At 51.1% G+C, this 21375-nt stretch overlaps 2 protein-coding genes across 7 annotated transcripts in view; one reads left to right on the plus strand and one right to left on the minus strand.

The window, feature by feature from the left end:
• On the minus strand, window positions 1-21047 carry LOC109578463 (uncharacterized). 4 transcript variants are annotated; one of them, XM_070779893.1, is made up of 11 exons: window positions 20942-21047; window positions 15491-15662; window positions 14907-15106; window positions 10267-10450; window positions 9762-9797; window positions 8666-8809; window positions 8259-8414; window positions 3062-3471; window positions 2714-2797; window positions 2358-2431; window positions 2-335 (listed from the first exon to the last, which is right to left on the minus strand). In XM_070779893.1, the coding sequence occupies exons 5-8, from the start codon at window positions 9765-9767 to the stop codon at window positions 3358-3360; spliced, it is 420 nt and encodes a 139-aa protein (XP_070635994.1). In that variant the 5' UTR covers window positions 9768-9797; window positions 10267-10450; window positions 14907-15106; window positions 15491-15662; window positions 20942-21047; the 3' UTR covers window positions 2-335; window positions 2358-2431; window positions 2714-2797; window positions 3062-3357. The 4 variants fall into 4 exon arrangements, with proteins under 4 accessions (XP_019843235.1, XP_019843237.1, XP_070635994.1 ...); XM_019987679.2 differs by lacking the exon at window positions 2358-2431; XM_019987676.2 differs by lacking the exons at window positions 2358-2431; window positions 10267-10450; window positions 14907-15106; window positions 15491-15662; window positions 20942-21047 and adding an exon at window positions 10014-10218 and having other exon boundaries at window positions 1-335.
• Window positions 20160-21375, plus strand: part of TLCD3B (TLC domain containing 3B) — an 11794-nt gene continuing 10578 nt past the window's right edge. The window contains exons 1-3 of one of the 3 annotated variants that reach the window (XM_070779891.1): window positions 20309-20327; window positions 20486-20533; window positions 20960-21086. In XM_070779891.1, the coding sequence (XP_070635992.1) occupies window positions 20962-21086 (125 nt within the window). In that variant the 5' untranslated portion in view covers window positions 20309-20327; window positions 20486-20533; window positions 20960-20961. Of the gene's footprint in view, window positions 20328-20385; window positions 20534-20955; window positions 21087-21375 lie in introns of those variants that run through there. The other 2 variants (XM_019988391.2, XM_070779890.1) reach the window with 2 other exon arrangements.

Consider the following 21375-nt stretch of genomic DNA (forward strand, 5'->3'; position numbering starts at 1 on the left):
TGGGAGAAGGCTAGTTAGTGGAGTCTTCCCCTGGTCTCCCAACCAGCAGGGCCCCTTGCCTGGAGGTCAGTGGAAAGGCTCCCTACCTCCCCTGCCCAACTCCCGGCAGGTATTGGGTCACTTCCTGCCCCAGGCTCTCCCTTACACCCAACTTCCCTATAGTAGGCCTGCCTCTTGTACCTTTCCTAACTCTGTTTGTTTCTGGGTGTTACCCAGCTGAGGGTGGGGTTGTATATTGGCATCTGGCCTAAAGGAATAGGCCAGAGCCATGGACAGGCAGGTCATGTGGAAGCTGGACCCTTCTGGCTTGCGCTGTGCCATGGGGGTCACCTTGCCTGGAAGCAAAACCAAACCGGAGTATTTTGGAATTAGAAGTTGTGCCGAAGGCAGAAGGCCCAACGTCCTCATCTGTAAGAAGCCAGAGAAGGGGAAAAGGCTGTGTTTCAAGCCACACAGCAACCCAAGGGCCTGATCTGAGATTAGAACTCAGATCTCTGGCTGCGATAAGAGTGTTCCTTCCAATCCACCTGAGATCCCAGGGCTGGCCCAGGCTCCATTGCCTCAAGGACACCCCAAGGTCAGGCTGCTCCCCCCAAGGTGGGGGAGGATGTTAGGAAAAAAGTGGTGGTATGGGGTGGTCCTCGGAAGCCCAGAAAAGGGCGGCGGAGGAAGCCTTAGCCCGGGGTGGGGGTGGGGGGAGGAAAGGAGTGAGGGTTGCCCTCACTGCTCATGCAGGGTAAGAGAACGTGGAGGAGAGGCAAGCGCCCCACCCCTTCCCCTGAAAATGCTCCTGTCTGCTCCGCGGCTGCAGCTGTTCCAGGCTCAGAATCAAGGTCACCCGATAAGGAAAGATAGGGAAAGTGTTAATGGGGCATCATGCGCTGCCAAGGGATTTCCCCTCCTGGCCAGGGGCACCCGTCTCCCAGGACAGGGACCAACCACCCGCTTTTGGGAACCCTGAGGCAGTAAATGAGCTGGCTCCCACCCCTCGATGCCTCCTAGGATCCCTGCAGAGGCAAAGGGGCCATCATCTTTGCACCCGGAGTCCTAACAAGAAAAGGGGAGCGAGGAACGGCCCTTCATCTCGCCTGGCTTCCTTCCTCCCCGCTGTGACTCAGCGCGCGGAGCGGTCGCTGCGTTGCGCAGCAAACCCAGGGAGCTCAGGCTGGAAGAGTCCGGGAGGCCCGGCTGGGAGCAAATGTGTGGGTGGTGGCGGAGGAGGAAGATGCTGGGGCCGCGTTGGGGGGCTCCGTGCGGACGCCCGACCCGCGTCTGCCCCCGGGATCCTTCTCCACGACCCCCTCCCTGACCTTCGCACGTGGCGAGAGGCGCTCACCTGGCACAGGAAAGGGGCGGGCTGGCGGGGCGCAGCGGTGGAGGGCTGGCGGAGTGGACTGAGGGGGCGAACGCGGCAATCGTCACCAGGACTCTGGTTCGGCGGCGCGTTCCAAGAGGAACGCAGCCTATTCTACTCCCGAGGCGGGGCGCAGGGGCAGGCGGGCAGGAGGTGGTTCCCGGCCTTATAAAGGCACCGCTCCGCCCCCCGCCGGGTTTTTCCCTTTGCAGGGGGCCGGAGGCGCCCAGGCGTCCAATGGCAGGCGAGGAAGTGTGCGAAAGGCCGCCCCCGAAAGGCGAAGCCGGGAGGCGGCGCTTGGGCGGGGACTGTCCGGCGAGAACCCGAGCCCTTCCCCCTCGTTCCCCCTCGGACGTGACTCGGGCCACATCCCGCGGGTCGCCAGGGCCCTCCCCTCCCTCCTCTCCTCTCCCGACCCCCCTCCCCTCCTCCTGGCGTGCTTCGGGGCGCCGTGACTCAGCCGATTTTTGGGCCCCGGAGGAGATGAGAATGGGGTGGGGTCGGAGGAAAAAAGGGTGGCAGAGCCCGAAAACAGCGAAGCTCAGCTTCCCTCCCGCAGGCCTATCGGGCGGCCCGGGGCAGCCCCAGCTTCCGGCGGCACTGAGGCAGCGAGTGTCACATTGTAACCGAATGCAGGGGCCCGGCGACTGCCCGCCCCGGCTCAGGAGAGGGCGGCGCGGGCAGGCTCCCGGAGCGCGAGCCGGCGGCAGTTCCGGGTGTCCCGCCCGGCGGGTATCCCCGCCGCGTCCGCGCTCCATCCCGGCAGGTCCGGCTCCCGGGATCGGGAGAGCCAACGTGGCCCGCGAGTGCGCACGCGCCCGCCGCTCTCCCGCGGAAGCCGGACCCGGCGGGAACCCGCTCGGGCCGCCACTCGGCCCGAGCAAGTCTGGGGATGTGAGACCAGAGTCCTTGCAAAATTCCCTGGCGCCGACTTCCCTCTCCAAAATCAAATCCGTCCCCGGCTGTCGGCCTCCCAGATCCTTTCTGAGCCTCCCCATCCTACCGGCCGGGTCTCCCCTCTTAAATCCCGGAGCCTTCAGCCCAACTCCAACCCTGCTCCGTCCGACTGGTGCCCACCTGTGAGGAGGAAGCCAAAGGAGCGGGCGAGCCTGGTCAGCAGCGAGTGAGCCAGGCCCCGCCCGGGCTGGGTTATAAGGCAGCTACCCCCTCCCCCCAACCGACCTTCTCCGGTGACCCCTGCCCTTTGCTCGCCATAGATCCCCTGGCAGGGACCTATATTTAGGGAAACCTGAAGCCCCTGACATTCAGGCCAGCGTGGGGCCTAAAGTGAAGGATGGGGAAGAAGCTTGTGGGCCTGCCTATTTTGGGGGTGGGGGGAAGGGCCCCCTGCCCACTCACCGGTACTTCAGAGATTTCTTCCTTGGAAATCCAGACTGAGGCCCTCAACAGGCTGTCGAGAGAAATAAATCTCTGGACAGCGATCTGTGAGGAAGGAAGGAGGGGTAAGAGGACTCAGACCTGTGGCCTTCCTTGCCTCCTCCTCAGATACCCCCTCCCCTGACTCTGGGCCTCACACGGGCTGTCCTGATTCTTCAGAGGCAGAGCACACAGGCAGGCACTACACTCACACCTCAAAATAACCAAGAGTCCATGGACAGGGTGTGCCTGGGGTAACCCTACATCCTGATAGTCAAGGCTCAAGTTTGTCCCATGCTCTGGATGGTGAGCAGTGTCCCCCAACCTCACCTTCAAATATGATCAGTTACTTGGGGAGAGGGAGTCAAGGGCAGGGGGACCTGCTGGAGCACCAGCCCCTCTCTCTTCTGGCCCTGCAAAGGGGCTGCCGTCCTGCTCGCCAAGGGCTCTGTGAGTCCCGCTCTGCAGGGAGCCAGGCTCTCCACTGCTGGTTCCCAGGTCGGTGAGCTGGGCAGGCCATTTGTGGTTCCAATGGCCTGGAGAAAGGTGTCCTGAGTCCCCTCAGGGAACAGGGCCTGTGGCCCCTGGGGGCTGGCCACTCTCCAAAGAGCAAGGACCCGGGATCATCATCGGAGCTTGATCTCAAAGCAAAGGCAGTTGAGGCTCTGGCAGTCAGGAAGTTGGCACGCGCAGGCACAGTCGCAGAGTGGGCAGCAGTGAGGGCAGCGAGGGGCCCAGTCCTGCGGGAGAGGAGGGTGGGGTGAGGGAGGTGGGCGAGGGAGGGGGACCAAAGCCCGGAGCTGTTTCCTTTTCAAGGGAGAAGGGAACAGAGAGGCCTGGAAAGTCCCACTTGCCCAGTGGATCAGAGGGTACCATCCACCACTCATGGGAACAAATCAGCTCCTTGTGATGTTGAGAAATTAGCCAGGAGGCAATGTTCCTACAACTGGAAGGAGCTGGAAGAAGCCATTTGTGGGGGAGGTCATTTCTTCTAGGCTTCCCAGTTGGCACTAGTGGTAAAGAATCTGCTTCCCAGTGCAGGAGACGCAGGAGACTCTGGACACTCGAGTTCCATCCCTGGGTTGAGAAGAGCCCCTGGAGGGGGGCATGGCAACCCACTCCAGTATTTTTGCCTGGAGAATCCCATGAACAGAGGAGCCTGGCAGGCTATATAGTCCATGGGGAAGCAAAGAGTCAGACCCGACTAAAGCAATTTAGCATGCATGCACATCCTTTCTTTCTTCCCATCTTATAGATGAGGAGACTGAGGACCAGAGATCAGTTAGCCCTGGCCCCACCCTTACACCCCAATGTTCAGCTCAGAGATGGTTCTATACCCTTACGACCTCATACAATTGCAAGTCATTAAGACAGGGAAAGCACACACACTCTATGATGAAAACCACCTGCTGGTTTTGTGGATTTCTTTCTTGGCCTGAGACCAAGCTGGCTGTCATTCACCCTCCATTTCTGAGCACCTACTCTGTGCCAGGCACAGACTGTGTCCATGAATGATTTTAAAAAGTCTTTCTAGTTTTCCTGAAAAATGGTAATTTTCATATTTAATTTTTTTTTACTATTTAAAGGGAGTCACATTTCTTTATCAGAATCTTGAGTAGAGGGCCTCCTTACAAAAGAGGAAATGAAGGTTCAGAGAGGGAGTGATCATGCAAAGGAATATATTAACTAGGGAAGGGGGCTGGGATAGGTCTGGGCCTGCCTGCTTCTAGCCCTGAGATCCCGCTTTGATCCCACTGCTTCCCAGGGCGGTGAATACCAACTTCTTTCAAGCTTGCCTAAGGCAGGGACAATTCACCTTCTATCTCCACTGACCTACCAGGGGACTCAGGCTCAGCAGGTGCCTGAAATACAAATGAACATTGAATGAATGAATCAATCAAAGCATGTCATTTTTCCCTCTAGGCAAAGAAGAGGGGAGGCAGAAAGTCTGCCTCTCATGGAATAGGAACAGCCTGTCCTTAGAGACAGGAAGGGAGAACCGGTCTGCTCCAATCCACTCCTCTCCTGCCGTGGGACACGGACGATCTGCCACTGCTCCAGGCATGGACTGGAGTCAGGCCAAGTGGCTGGAGTGGGTCACACCCAGGATGGGTGACAGAAGATTGGCTCCTTGAGGCCTGAGGCAGGGCTAGTGACAGTCACAGTTGCACAGTTCAATCAGACTCCGGGCCAAGCCAGGAATAGGGAAATGACCTTTAGAAGAGCTGAGGTTTTGGGGTGCGGTGTCAGATGACTGGTGAGATCAGATATCAGTAGGGGCTCCGGTGAGGGGAGGGTGCATTGGCCCTTGCCAAAAGAATTCTCTAGGAGGAAGCAGAAGTATATCATGGCGGAGGGGAGAGAGCGAGGCGGCTTCCTTGTGTGTGATGGGGTGTGGTTTGGGGGCGTCTCTGGGGAGTCCTGCTCTGGGCTGAAGTCAGCTCTGTGGAATTTTGGAGGACTGCACCATCAATCTGTGTGCAGAACTGGGGGCTAAGAGAGGCCACACTGCCCTCACCTCAGAGAAAAGGGTATTAAAAGCATTTCTTGGCTCTGGCCCCCTGGCAGGGTTTGGCTCTAGTCATTAAGAACTAGCTAATGGATATTTCGACTCTCGCCGGCAGCCCTGTGGCTTCTGCAAGGAACCTGCTTTTTAAGCCCTTTTTAAACAAGGGCTCTGCATGACCGTTAACCCTCGTATTTCTCTAGTTTTTCACTCTGATTTCTTTCACTCTGGGGTTGTAAAGGCCAGCCATCGTTACTGTTTGGAGCTCGGGGTTTGAATCTAATTCAGGCCCAGGTTTGGCCGATTTGTGATTTGACCCTCAGTTTTCTCATCTCTTGGAGAAGGGAATGGCAGCCCACTCCAGTATTCTTATCTGGAGAATTCCACGGACAGAAGAACCTGGCAGGCTACAGTCCATGGGGTCGCAAAGAGTCGGACACAACTGAGCAATTAACACACACACACACTTTTCTCATCTCTGAAATGGATTTAGGAAGTAGAACACCTCCTTCACAGGGTCACTTGGGGAATCAGTGGAAGGCATGAAGCATGGTGCCTGGTACACAGTGAGTTCTCACCAAGGGGAGCTCTTCTGGTCACAGCTCTCACCCTTGAGCAGTATGATGAATACATATGTTGCACTCTAACCCTGCACTCTAACCCTGGTGTATGTGTCTGCCATGTAAGAACTTGCTAAAGATTCGCAAATTTCAATCTCATTCCAAATCTACTGGGCATGGGGCCCGGATGCCTGGCTTTCTGTTTAAGCCTCATCCCTGCTTTTGATCACACCCGGCGCTTAAGAACCAGAACTGTCCCGGATTGCATCATTTCTCACACTCCAATGTCACTGCCTACTTATTTCTCTGTGTCCTTTGCAGGAATGTAAGCCCCATGAAGGTTAGGGCCACACCTATCTTGTTTCCACTGCACCCCCAGGGCCCAGCACAGTTCCTCAACAGTAACTTCAGAAGTCTTTGGTAGTGTGAAGTGTTAGTCTCTCAGTTATGTCCGACTCTTTGCGAGCCGGTGGACTGTAGCCTGCCAGGCTCCTCTGCCTATGGAATTCTCCAGGCAAGAATACTGAAGTGGGTAGCCATTCCCTTTCTCCAGGGGATCTTCCCAACCCAGGGATTGAATCTAGGTCTCCTTCATTGCAGGTGGATTCTTTATTGTCTGAGCCACTAGGGAAGTCTCAACTCTTTGGTAAGTGGATAAATAAATGAATGAATGAATTAGGCCCTCATGACACACTTGTGAAAGATGTAGCGCAGTTGAGTTTCTCCCATAGAGAGAAAGAGAAACCTGGGTTTTTGTCTTGGCCCGGCTTGAGGCCTCTGTGTGCCCCAACTTCTACAGCTGTGAGAGGCAAGGGCTTTGGAATATTTGCAGTTGCTTTTGGTAGCGTAAGGAAACTGAAGAATACAGAGGCCTTACTGTGCTTTGTGGAAAGACAGCCCAAGGATGGAATGACCCCACCCCACCATTCATCATTCTAGAACCTGTCCTGGCTCTGGAAGAAGCTGGGTAGGATCAGGCCCTGTAGTTCTCCTGGCTTGGATGCCCCGCAGCCCTGGAGGGGGCAGTGAGAGGAGTCAGTCCCTCCAGACAGCACACCTCATTCTCAGGGAGGAGGAGAAGCCCTTGACCACTCCCTTCCTACAGACAGAAGGTGAAGGGAGTGGGGTCCCCAGGGCAGGGAACAAGAAATCATTTGTAAATAAGCATTTTCTGTAAAATAGGAGGTTGGAGGACCCAGGGTCTTCTCCTTTTTCCCCTTGATCCCTGGAGCCCAAGCCCTGGGCCTCGTCTCTGCGCTACTCCTGAGAAATCAGAAGCAGATTATATCTGAAAGAGGAGAACTCCTTGCCCTGCAATTGATTTTGAAACTCAAAACTTCTTGCAGGAATTTGCAACTGCAGTCTGCCCAAGTTCTGCTTGGGCTTTTCCCCTCACTCTTACCTCCCTAGGGAAGGTCCCCATTTCAAGGGCAGGAGCTTTGCTGTCTAAATCTCTGAGCCCAAAATAAGCATGGCCTAGGAAGGTGGTCAGTGACACTTAACATCTTTAAAGCCACAAATGCAAAAACAGCCTGTCCTCTGTGAGCCAGGCTTCTCCCTGAAGGTTCTGTTTCAACACACGATGGAGCAAGTTGCTCTGCGAGACTGTCCTGTGGAACACTGAAGAAGCAACTAAATGCCCCTGAGCCAAGTTATGCCCCCTGCAAAAGGAGGTTAAAAGCATGGACGGGTAGCCAAGGTGTGATGTCAGGTTAAAAAGGGCAAGTGGCAGTTGGGAGGAAATAGTAGGTGTGGCATACATTTTGTAAAAAAGATTTATGTGGTTGCACCAGGTCTTAGCTGTGGCATGTGAGATCTAGTTCTCTGACCAGGGATCGAACCTGGGCCCCCTGCATTGGGAGTGCAGTCTTAGCCACTGGACCACCAAGGAAGTCCCTGTGGCATACATTTTTACCCACAGTGAAATACAACAGTGATATCACTGTATGTGTATTAGTATATAAGGGACACACACCAAACATAGTAACCTTGGTTAGCGGGCTGGCTTATAAAGTAACTTGTACTTTCTATGTATTTCTACATGTATACTTTGTAATCAAAAAACATATGTACATAAGAGTTTTAAAAATACCCAGCTCTGGAGGTTGTTAATGAAGTTGCACAGTATCTAGAACATTGTACTCACTCCAAGAACAGAAGGAGCTCTGTCTGCTTTAACTACCATTTTCAGAGGTCGCAGTATGCCCTGCATGTTACATAGGTCACCCTTCTCCAGCTACTGCCCTGTTCTTCTTTCTCCAAGTAGCTTTCGTTACCAGAAAATATCTGATATGTTGTTGTTTTCGCCTGTCTCCACCTGACCCAGTACCTGGAACTAGGCCTGGCCTAGAATAGGTGCTCCGTAATAAATTTTGTTGAACCGAAAAAGAAAAAAAAAAACGAATGCACTGAGAGTACCAGGATCAGGACTCAGGGGCCAGGGGCCAGGACGAGAACTCACAGCTTCGGCGGGCTGGGGGCAGCAGGCATCCAAGTAGCGGGCTGGGCTGGGCAGGGGGAAGTCACAGGCTTCAGCGCAGGTCTGGCAACAGTCTTGGGGCCTGGAGGCGCCTTGCTTCCTGCAGGGAGAGCTGCAGTCTGTGCAGCAGCCTTGGGCCTAGGAGAGGGCACCGCTCAGGATCCTGGCCAGGTGGCGGGTTGGGAGGGACAGCTGAGTCTCGGTTTTGGAGAGAGGAGCCAGAGAAGATTCAGCTGGGGAGAGGAGAAGAGGGTCTCCTGGCCCAGGTGAGAGGCCGATATGGAGACTAAATGGCAAAGGTGTCTCAGGGTAAGAGCCTGCAAATGGGGGGACAGGCTGACCTCTTCCCCTGTCAGGGCCCACCCTCCAGCCCCCACCAGGCCCCTCACCAGCAGGCAGTGCCTGGTCAGCAGCACAAGACCCAACAGCAACAGATAGATGCCCACGGAGAGCACGACGATGGCCGGGATGGGGAGCAGCAGGGAGGGGCCGCTGACGGGAGCCGGGGTTGGATTCCACGGGCTAGAGGAGGCCTGGACAGCACAGGAAGAAAGGGTGACGAGACGTGGAAGGGCTGTGGGGACACGGAAACACCAGGAGGGACACAGGAGGTAGCTGGGAAACAGGGAGGAACAGCCACCATGTGGTGCGGAGAGAGTAATAGGGCTACACTGTCTGGGCCAGGAAGAGCCCCTGGAGAAGGACATAGCAACATGCTCCAGTATTCCTGCCTGGGAAATGCTATGGACAGAGGGGCCTGGTGGGCTACAGTTCATGGGGTCGCAAAGAGTCGGACACGATAGCAACTAACATCTTCATCTTCGTCTTGTCCCCAACCCTGCCTTTTCTCTCGTCATCCCCATTTCAGCGCCATCAGAGACCTGTTGGTCATTCTAGACTTTTCCAAGACTTATCGCTCTTCCTTTCAGAATGCCTCTCCAAACAGACCTCTTGTCTCTGTTTCCGTTGGACTACTCTACCACCCTTCAGCCCACAGTACTGGCCTCTGTCTTGCACTCTGCAGTTATGCTCCTTTCCATACCAGCTGTCCTTGAGTATCCCTCCCTCCCTGACAGTCCATCAGTGGCTCCCACTGACTCGGTCCAAACTTCTTATCTCAGTGACAAAGGCTCTAGTCTAGCCCTGCCTGCCTCTCCCTCTGTCCTCCATTATACTCCAGCCATACTGAAGTCCTGGCAATTCCCTGGCCTCTCTTTCACATCCACGTCTCTGCCCACGCTGTTCCTTTTTCCTGGGATGCTTTTCCTCCTTGATTTCCTAACTCCTCATCTTGCCAGAGTGTGGAGTGCCCTGCCTTGGCAAGGCCACCCCTGCACTCTTTCTGTCTCACAGCTCTTGTCCTGAGCTGGAAGGGTCTATGTTGGGTAAAGAGCTCCAGTCCAGGCGCCAAGGAAGGCAACGTCAGGGTAAGTTAGGGGTGCCGAGGGGACCGCGCCAGAGAGGAGTACGGGGCCTAAGACTCACGTCCATGGGGCAGGACACTGCCGGTCAGTCCAGGAGCTGCAGGGGAGAGAAAGTCCTGGGCCTCAATGACTGAGAGGGGCCATTGGGCTCGGGTGCCCGTTCTCCTCCTCCCATTTCCCCTTTGGGGAAACTGAGGCCCAACGATGGTCTCTGGTCCGAACAGTGAGGATCGCGGGTATGGGACAGCACCTTCTTCGAAGGCCCCAGCCCGACCCTCCGTTTTTCCCTAAACCCCGGGCTCCCTCCACCGACCTAACCCCATCACCTGCGCCCTCGGGGCCACAGGCAGGTCACGGATTCCGCGTCTTTCCCGCTCCAATCCGCTGTGGCGGCTGCACCGCCCAGAGGCCTCCCGCCGCTTCTCGCTGTTGCCATGGAGATGAGAGCACAGCTCCTACGGCGGCCGCCCAGACCCAACATTCCTTCTCCGCGCCTCGCTTCCCTCTTCCTATCTGTGGGCACCAATTCTTTGTAGTAGCGATCCGCTGGACTTTCCCGCACTTACTGAGTAGAAGGGGCGAGTTCCCGCCGCTACACGCCTGGCTCAGATCTACATCGTGTGCTGGGTCCTGCAGCGCCACAAAGGCCAGACTGAATCCCCGGGCTTTGCCGCCAACTGGCTGTGTGACTTCGGCCGAGTCACCGCGCCTCGCTGAGTCCATTTTCTTCTCTGTATAAAGAGGAAACGCCTGCCTCCCAGGGGTATTGTTAAAATCAGAGTTACTTCTTAATGGCATAGAATTATCTAATATTTTTTCAACCTGACCCCCGATCTTTATTGACAGTGCCCAAATTTAAGATTCATCAATCTGATCTCTTCACCCTTCATATCACTATCAGGGTGATTTCCTCCCATCCAGGTCAGATCTTGTGGCTTTTCAATTTTTAACCCCCCAAAGGGTTCCCCACTGACTCCAGGGTAAAGCCCAAATGCTTTAGCCGACTGTCCACACCATCCACTCTAGGTACTGTGTATCTTCGGTTTATTTACTTATTTATAATTAATTTATTTATTTGGTTCCACGAGGTCTTAGTTGGACAGCTGCACGTGAGATCTAGTTCCCTGACCAGGGATGGAACCCGGGCCCCCTGTATTGGGAGTACGGGAGTCTTAGCCACCAGACCACCAGAGAAGTCCCCTGTTGTTATTGTTTAGTCCCTAAGTTGTATCCAACTCTTTGCCACCCCATGGGCTGTAGCTCACCAGGCTCCTCTCTTCATGGGATTTTCCAGACAAGAATACTGGAGTAGGTTGCCATTTCCTTCTCTAGGAGATCTTCCTGACTCAGGGATCTAACCAGCATCTCCTGCTTTCTTTACCACTGAGCCACCTTGGTTTATTCATTCATGATGTATCCAACAGGGTCCCAAGCACTGCTCTAGGCTTTGGGACCCTAGCAGAGACTAAGGCACACAAATTTCCAGCCCTGGTGTTGCTTATTTCCACTGATCAGATCATTTGTAAACAAAATTGTTTTGTGCCCCATCAGCTCATTCATGTTTCCATCATTAGGTCTGCTCAAGGTTCCTTAACCGGTGTATAGGGTTTCATAGCCGCTATTCCCTCTACATAGAACACCCTTCCGTGGTCTCCCCTACCCCATTCCCCTACCACCAACTAACACCCTCATCCTTTGAACCACTGCTCAGTTTTGCCTCGGGGTGGTCTTCCTGCCTGCCTTAGGCAAAGGTGACTGCTTTGGGTACCATATACAGACGGCTGTTCTAGCACTTATCACAAGGTACTGAAATTCTTCATTTTACTGCCTGGCTCCTCAGTTAAGACTGCAAGTGCCTGGGTCTGATTCATCTTCATATCCCAAGGCCTAGCATTTAGTTTGGCTTTGGGGGGGCCTCCACTGAGTACTTACTGATTCTATGAATGAATAGAATCAAACCAATCAGGTAATGTTATCCAGATGCCCTGGTTCCCTTGGCTCTTCAGGCACTTTGACCTCCCACTTTCTTGCTGACCTTTTTGATTATCCACACGTATGCTGTGCATATGCACACACACATGCACACTCATGTAAGCACACCTCCCTCAAAGAGGCCTCAGACCTCACCCTTGGTTACTGCATCCTGGCATGTTCCCCTGAAAGCAACCCAGTACACCTACTTCTGTGCACATTCTCTGCCCCAATATACCTCACCATGGCTGCTGCCTGAGGAGTTTCCTGCACCAGGAGGCAGCCACAAAAATGGCCAGGGTCAGGACTTCCCTAGTGGTCCAGTGGCTAAGACTCTGAGCTCCCAATGCAGGGAGTCTGGGTTTGATCCCTGGTCAGGGAACTAGATCCCACATGCCGCAAGGAAGTTCATATATCACAACTTGGGAGAAGGCAATGGCACCCCACTCCAGTACTCTTGCCTGGAGAATCCCAGGGACGGGGGAGCCTGGTGGGCTGCCATCTATGGGGTCGCACAGAGTCGGACACGACTGAAGTGACTTAGCAGTAGCAAAGATCCTGAATGCTGCAACTAAGATTGAAGATCCCACATGCCACAACTGAGATCTGGTGCAGCCAAATAAATAAATATTTTTTTTTAAAGGAACTTCCCTGGCAGTCCAGCTATTGGGACTTTGCCTTCCAATGCAGAGTACACAGGTTCAATCCCTAGTCAGGGCGCTAAGATCCCACCTGCCTGTTGGTCAAAGTGCCAAAACATAAAACAGAAACAATATTGCAACAAATTCAATAATGACTTTTAAAAAAATGACCCACATCCAAAAAATTTGGAAAAAAAAAAAGAAAAGGAAATTGCCAGGGGAGAGACCTCCCTGGTGGCCTAGTGGCTAAGACTCCGAGCTCCCAATGCAGGGGGCCGGGTTCGATCCCAGCTCAGGGAACTAGATTCCACATGCTGTAAACTGAAGATCTCGCATGCCACAGTTAAGACCCAACAGCCAAATAAATAAATATTTTAAAAAGAGAGAGACTTCCCTGGCAGTCCAGCGGCTAGGACTTTGCCTTCCAATACAGGGGGTGTATGAAATCACCAGGGTCTGTGCCCCTGGTTCCGAGGTCTCCCCTTACCCCTCGACCACACTGAGAAGGTCCCACTGGCTCTGCCACCCCAGCCCACTCAGAGAGAGCTTCAAGTCCAGAAAACCCGAGTCTAGCTGTTCCCAGTGTCACCTCTGTTGAATCTAAGTCTGGGTCAGACTGCCTGCTTAGGGCTGTCTTCTCGTCTGCCCTTATCTTTGCAGAATCCTGAGACCCAAGATGAAACCAGTTCCCACCTCAGACCAGGAAAAGGCTTCAGGTGACACAGGGCCCCGCCCTCCCTTCACCTCCTGCCAACAGAGAGACGTCAGCCTTGGCAAGACCTCTGGACACATCCATGGGCTGCAGTGGCCAAACTCGCCATGGATGGTATTCTGTTCTTACCACGGGCGCATACATTATGCAGGAGGGTGGACAGGGCACCAGGGCTGCTCTTTGCAAGGCAAGCCAGGAGGAGGGGGATGAATGCACTCCTTTGCCAGGGCCCCACTTCTACCCACATCACACCATTCCCTGGAGGCAGGGAGAAACTGACTTCACATAGCCAAATAGCCATAAGACCTCCCTTTACCTAAAGTTCAAAGCTAGCAATATCAGATAGCCTCACCTGTAGTTTTACACTGGCCCTGGGAAAGACAGTAAAAGATTGTGTCCTTCCATTCACCGTGCGGTGGGTGGGGGACCTGAGATGCAGAGAAAACCCAGGCAATGAAAGACACCTCTGCAGACCTGGGCTTGGATGTGGGAAGGGAACCTAGCAGTTCTGATTTTTATGGAATACTTTCAACTCCCTCCTCTGGACATCAGATAATATTGCCTCCCAGAGATGAAGAAGGGGTTCATCAACCTCCTCATTATGAAAATGAAAGATCTATGCTTAATTACTTCTTATCACTGAGGGAATAAGAAGCTGAGCTGAGTTAGAGCATCAGTAGAGACCTCTTCACAGCCTTGGTCTTCTTTCATCCTAACAGTAAAATGAAAGTGGAAGAAACTATCATTTCCAAAGTTTCTAATGTTACAGATAGAAACAAATTAGGACTCAGTTGAAAAGGAATTTTAGAACCAGGCAAGATATAGGTTTGAATTCTAGTTATGTCTCCATGTGTCTAGGTGACCTTGGGCGAGTCAGTTGACTTTCCCAAACCTCAGCCTTCCCCTGGCAAATAGGGATTACATAAGAAACTGACAAGGTTCATTGTGATGATTAGAAGACAAGTATGTAGAGCAACTGATACAGAAGAGGACTCAAAAAAAAAAACAAAAAACAGAACGACAGGGGGACTCCCCTGGCGCTCCAAAGGTTAAGACTCCACACTTCCGCTTCGAGGGGCACAAGTTCAATACCTGGTCAGGGAACTAAGATCCTGCGTGCTGCAAGGTGCGCGCATAAATACATAACTAAGTGAACAACAGAACCATTAACGACTGTCACAGTGAATATTTACAGTGCCACACTGGAACCGTGTTTTCATACATCTCATTCAGTCATCCCCGAGCCCTGTGTAGAGGGCTGCTCTTGTCCTCATTTTGTAGATAAGAAGCCTGAGGCTCAGAAGAGTTCAATCACTCACATAGGTTCTCCTGGTTAGTAAGTGACAGAACTAAGATTTGAGCCCAGGCAATGGGACTCTGGGTATTCAACTGAAGCTCAGAGAGGTTCTGACACTTGATGAAAATCACACAGCCAACCCATGAGAGGAAAAAAGGGTCTGGATGCTTGATTTTCTCACTTTAGCTCACCTGTTGTGCCCTTTTCTATTGTACAGATGAAGACTGGGACTGAACTTGCCTGAAACTAACTTGGGACAGATACCAAAAAAAAGCACTAAATAATAAATGATCTGGCATGCTGGCCAGGACGCACCCCAGAGCACAGGGAGGGGGAATTGAACCCTTTCCTGGGTATCATGTGGGAAACAAGCTTATCATTTACTTATTCACAGGCTTTGATGATAATCACACCTGCACACCTCCGCAGGGCCGAGGCGGCACAGCACCCAGGCAAAGAAGATGTGCGAGTCAGCATATGGACTTAAAGGAGGCTGAAAGAGCGGGGAAACGGTAAACTCCAGGTCCAGGGTGAACTGTGTGACAGGTGTGTGAGGTCCCCTTGGGGGGTGAGAGAGAGACTCACCTGAGGGGCCAGGCTGGGGCAGGAAAGCTGCGGCTGAAGTCGTCGGAGTCTTGATGGGCACGGTGGCAGTGCCACCCCTCGCTGCCCCTCTCCCTGAGGGCGCTGCCAGCTGCTTCCAGAGGCACTGGTAGCTTGGGACTGCACCCCCAGCCAGGACTGGCTGGTATGTGGGCCTTCCTTCTCAGGATGTTCAGATACTCCTAAAACTCCCAGACAGGGGACCAGGGTGTGTGGAATGCGTCCCATCTTGGGTTTATTTTAGATCAAGGGTCCCCAACCCCTGGGCCACCGACCAGGTACTTCCCGTCAAATCAGTGATGGCATTAGATTAGAAATATTGTGCACAAACATATAATGAGCTGGAATCATCCTGAAACCACCCCGCACCCCTCTAACCCACCCTATCCTCCCCCGCGCAACCCACTCTCCCCCTCCACCTCCAACCCCCTGGTCATTGGAATAATTGTCTTCGACCAAACCAGTCCCTGATGCCAAAAAGCTTGGGGACTGCTGTTTTAGATGGTACACCGGTCAGAAAGAAAGCGTGTGTGCACAGGCACACACACACACACACACACACTCACCTGAAAGCCATTCTCTTTCCAGTTCTCTTTCAACACGTCTGATTATTCCAGGACAAAGGCTCCTTTTGCTGCCAGAAGCCCTTTAACACCTCTCTATCCTTGCTTGTCTTGTCTTGTTTTTAACAAAGAGAGAGAAGGCCTTGGGCTCAGAATTCTGAGCGTGGGATGATATCTAGCGAGAATGTAAGAACAAGTTTTTTCATTTTATTTTGTTTACCTTATTTACAACAAGTGATATTGGTTTTCAGTTTTTTCAGTACTGATAAAATGTTTCCTTTCAACAGACATGGTTAAAAGCAGGTACTCTGGAACCCAGACTATAGGTTCAAATCCCAGCATTGCCACTTCTGACCTGTGTGACCTTGGGCAGGACACACGACCTCTCTGTGCCTTGATTCCCTCATCTGGAAAAGGAAATTAATAATGACATCTCCAATGGGACTTCCCTGGTGGTCTAGTAGTTGAGACTTCACCTTCCAATGCAGGGGGTGAGGGTCGGATCCCTGGTGGGGGAGTTAAGATTCCACGTCTTGTGGCCAAAACAAAGCAAAACATAAGACAGAAACAACATTGTCACAAATTCAATAAACACTTAAAAGTGGTCCATATAAAAAATTAAAAAAAATAGTATCTCCCTCTTGGATTATTGTAAGGATTATATTAGTTAAAATATGCGAAGGGCATAGATTAGTGCCTGACATCTGGTATATACTGTGTGTGTGTGTTAGTCACTCAAGACATCTGGTATATACTGTGTGTGTGTGTTAGTCACTCAGTCGTGTCCAACTCTTTGCAACCCCACAGACTGTAGCCCGCCAGGCTCCTCTGTCCATGTAATTCTCCAGGCAACAATACTGGAGTAGGTAGCCAGTATAAATGTTTGTTATTATGAGCTTATATGTGGGGGAGGACCTGAGGCTTAATGAACACTTCTTTGGAAATCCCACCATTTCCCACCTGAGGAAGTGAAGCCTTGGAGAAGATGATTAAGCAGCTGAGCAAGGATCTGGGTTGGTCTCTGGATTCCTAATCCATTTACCAGCCATCTCAATCTTCAACAATTAATATCACCTTGCAGCCTCAGGTTATTCATGGACAGAGTGGAACTAGTACTATCTCACTGGATGTTGGGATGCTGTGTGTAAAGATGGTTCAGAAAATGAGTTGCTATGATATCTCCTTGAGAGTCCCTTGGACTGCAAGGAGATCAAACCAGTCAACCTTAAAGGAAATCAGTCCTGAATATTCACTGGAAGGACTGATGCTGAAGCTGAAGCTCCAATACTTTGGTCACCTGATAAGAAGAACTGACTCATTGGAAAAGACCCTGATGCTGGGAAAGGTTGAAGGCAGGACAACAAAGGAACGACAGAGGATGAGATGGTTGGATGGCATCACCGACTCGATGCACATGAGTTTGAGCAAGCTCTGGGAGTTGGTGATGGACAGGGAGGCCTGGCATCCTGCAGACCATGGGGTCACAAAGAGTCAGACACGACTGAGCAACTGAACTGATGATGTCTCCTGTGCATTCTCAACAGAGATAAGAGGGTAGAAATTGGTTCAGGGGTGGGGGTCTTTTAAATATTGATATTCTGGAGTGGATAGCCATTCCTTTCTCCAGGGGATGTTCCTGACCTAGGGATCAAACCCAGGTCTCCTGCATTGCAGGCGTATTCTTTTCCATCTGAGCCACCGGGGCAGCCCTATATAAAGCACAGATATATAGGTGCCTACAAAGGTCCACATAGTCAAAGCTATGGCGTTTCCAGTAGTCACGTACAGACATGAGGGCTGGACAATAAAAAAGCCTGAGTGCCAAAGAATTGATGCCTTGAACTGTGGTGCTGGAGAAGACTCTTGAGAGTCCCTTGGACAGCAAGGAGATCCAGCCAGTTGGTCCTAAAGGAAATCAACCCTGAATATTCATTGGAAGGACTGATGTTGAAGCTGAAGCTGCAATACTTTGGCCATAATAAGAAGAATTGACTCATTGGAAAAGACCCTGATGCTGGGAAGGATTGAAGGCAGGAGGAGAAGGGGTCGACAGAGGATGAGATGGTTGGATGGCATCACTGACTCAATGAACATGAGTTTGAGCAAGCTCTGGGAGTTGGTGATGGACAGGAAGGCCTGGCATGCTGCAGTCCATGGGTTCACAAAGAGTTGGACACAACTGAGTGACTGAACAACAAATACAGTATATCCATGTTATCAAAAGTTCATGAAAAATGGTCATTAGGAAACAGAATGTCTAAAAAAGGGTGGGGAAGCAATAGTGAAAAGAAGTTGAGAAATACTGCTGTTAACCAGCAGCTCGGGTTGCTACTCATAAGTGGGTTGTGAAATAGGCTTAATGGGCCATGATAAGCAATTTGGGAGATAAAAAATGATAAAAAGGGAAAATGATACAATATAGTGTGCCCTGCATATAATCAGAATCTGAAAGTATTGTGAGAAAGTTTGGCATGTGTGTGCATGTGCTGAGTCATGAAATGTGTCTCTCTGTAAAAAAATGGTGAAAGCCATTGCTCTAAACCACGGTTTTTCTTTTTCTCCCCTCCTTACTTATCTCTCTCAGGCAAGCCCATGCAGCCTTGGACTGTTTTACTCTGAACAGGAAGAACCTGATAAGGAAAGAAACGTGGAAGAGAATGCCCAGATTCCAGTGAAACTAGGGCCCGACCTTTACCAGCTCATGGACTCTCCCCTTCCTCAGTCTCTATTCCAGGGTAAGCCCATGGCTGCAGAGGGCGACGACTGGCCCTCCGCACCAGAGGGGAAAATGTCTTCCTCTTCACTGCCTCCCCTAATATTCCTCCCTCTGCCTCCCTTGTCTCCTTTCCTCTCTGCTCCCACCTTGGAGGGCAGCAGTCCTGTTGACCAGGATCTGAGTCCCAGCGCTGCCATTTACTGCACAATCCCAGAACAAGTCATCTAACTTCTCCGAGCCTCAACTGGATAGCTATAAAATGGGGGACATTTTTCAAAAGACTGCAGTGATGCTTAAATGGGATAAAGTATATTAGTATTTTAGTGCCTTGTGTTCAGTGAGTGCCCATGTAGCTAACAGGCTCTGAACCCAGGTTATCCATGTTATCTCTATTTAATCCTTGAAATGAGCTTACACAGGAACAGGGAAGGTGACAGGGCAGACTTGCGTCAGGCTATCTGGTTTCAAACCTCAGTTCTGTATCTTTCACATAGTTCTTTCTTTGTGACTGCGGTGTGTCCCTTTTTAAAAGGTGCCTTCCTCATAACCCCACATAATGATTTCAGTTTACATTATTAAAGTGGCCAGCTGGGAAATATAGTTTTTTAAGTAAGTACACTTCAGTCTCCAGCAAAATAAGATGTTAAAGATGGATACCGGTTAGGCAACCAGAGTCTCATTTTCAACAGTTTTATCTTGCTCTTGATTTAACCTTTAATTTTCAAAGGCCCATCCAGAGGAGGAAATGTGGAGAAAACAAGTAAGAACTGTTAGCAGAGATAAGCTCTGAAAATGTGGATGACATGTCTAAATTGTGTTCAGTGATGTTTTGTTCCTTTTTTCTCTTAACCTTTCAGTTTCTTTAGGAAAATGAGTTTATGAGTTTTCTATATCCATTTAACATGAGAGACCAATACATTCAGAAAATATGGTTGAAAAAAACCATATTGCATAACCTTGGAAAAGGTACCAGTTCTCTCCATGCCTCTGTTTCCTCACCTGTAAAATGGGTACAATAATACTCCCCATCTGCAACGTTGTTTTGAAAAAATGACTTAATATTGCTAAACACTCAGATCAGTGTCTGTATAATTAGCATTTAATGAGCTGGCATTATTATCCTAACTTCACAGATGAAAGAATTGAGGCCCACAGAGATTAGCCAACCACCACTCAGGGAATGGAAGAGCCTAAATTTGTTTAACGTTTTAAAAATTCTAGGAATTTCCCTGGCAGTCGAGTGGTTAAGACTCCGTTCTTCCACTGCAAGGGGTAAGGGTTCCATCCCTGGTGGGAAACTAAGATTCCACATGTCTCTGGGCATAATTAAAAAAAAAAAAAAAATCCAGTTGACCTTAAAATGCACATAGGAGGTTTATGTGTAAATGCCCACGATCTATATAAGGGCATTCCCAACCCCTCAGAAGGCTCCCTGAGGTCTCCTCTCAGTACATCCCACCAAGTTAAAAGCTGTTCAGATTTTTCACGGAAGTTATTTTGCCCGTTTGCAACTTCGTCCAAATGGAGCCATACGGTATGTTTCTTTTATTATCCATTATCCGTGGACTCTGAATTTGAAATTCAGATGCTCCCACCCTAGGACCTGCCGTCTTAACTATTATCCTATACCGCCTGTTAAAGCACTGACTGCTTGGGCTGCTCTCATTTCCCCCACCTCCTCTTCCTGTCCCCTCGTTCAGCTCTACCCTTGAATCCTAGTTGTCCTTCAAACCATCAACGAATTCTAATTGATCTGTTCTGTGTTAGACGGTTTGGCCCCCTCTGCCCCGCCCCCAAGCAGGCCCCTCTGCCATGAAGCATACGATAGGGCACATGTGTCAAGAAGTGGGCCAATAGGAAGATGGCATTTTCCAAACCATCCACCAGTCCACCAATAGGAAGGTGATGTTCCCGCCCCCTCCAACCGCCTCTGTAGAACTGCCTCCACCTCGTGCCCTTGCAGTTTGACGCCTTTCTTGTATCCTGAAAGGGTCCCCTCAAAGCTGCTTAAGGGGTGCAGGATGGCAGGCGCTTACTCTCTTCATCCTTCCTGGGCCTTTCCCACCCCTCCTTTCCCTGGAGTGGATGGGAGAAGAGGCTCTTCCAGACAAAAATAACATATATGTAAATGTTTTCAAAGGTTTTCCTATTGTTTGTTTGCTTTTTAAATGGGATAATACTTAGAGTTTTCCTTTTAAAAGAACTTTTTTTTTTTCTAATTTCGGTTATCTTTACAGTCTAAACACCCGCCCCCTCCTTTTTTTTCCAATTTCTGAGTGCAGATGAAAGTCACCAGCCTCCCTCTCTAGCCTCCACCTTGCCCTTCCCAGGTGAGGACCTAGGAGAAGGGAGAGGAGACACAAAGAGGTTAGGGTGGGAGGATAGAGCTTGGATGGGGTGAATTAAGAAATCACAGGCACATACTTAGAATCGAAAGAGAAAGAAGGAATTTTAAGGTGTGAGATGGGCTGGGAGGTATAGACCAGCTTCTTTGATTACAAAGAACATAAATTAATGGAACTGGATTGATAAAGACAAAATTAGGATGTCCAGTTGCTCAAGGATGAGGCATATTTAAAGTGCAATAATGATCTCAGATCAGGAAAGAGCTATGCCTGATGGATTTTGATGGTTACAGAAAAATGCATCCTATAGGCCACTGAGTTATAGGGATTGGCGGGGATGTGGTCTGTGAGTCTGAGGGACAATGTGCTGAGGTGTTCTCCCAGCCATCTTACCTTCTCTACCCCAGACAGGCATGCCTCTGCTCTTTGTCCTGGGCTGTATCTTCTTCCCGCTGAGCTTTGCTGTCCTCTGCTGGGCTCTGCAGAACCATTCCAACCTGCGGATGGAGAAACAAGAGGCTGTTTTGGTGGCATCCAAGTAAGAGGACAGGGCGAGGACATCCTTCCTGGGGCCAGGGCTGGGGAAGCTGGTCTCCTACTTCCAGGAAGAGTTAGTGATGAGAGCAGAAGCAGGCTGTGTGTGTATGTGAGGGTGGCTGGGTGGGCGTATAGAATCGAAAGACACTCTCTATGGGATCTCTGGTTTCCCAGGTGGTTCAGTGGTAAAGAATCCGCCTGCCAATTCAGGAGATGCAGGAGACTCGGGTTCCAACCTCGGGTCAGGATATCTCCTGGAGAAGGGAATGGCATCCCACTCCAGTATTCTT

This window comes from Bos indicus, chromosome 25, assembly GCF_029378745.1.
Source record: "Bos indicus isolate NIAB-ARS_2022 breed Sahiwal x Tharparkar chromosome 25, NIAB-ARS_B.indTharparkar_mat_pri_1.0, whole genome shotgun sequence".
Classification (NCBI taxonomy): Eukaryota; Metazoa; Chordata; class Mammalia; order Artiodactyla; family Bovidae; genus Bos; species Bos indicus.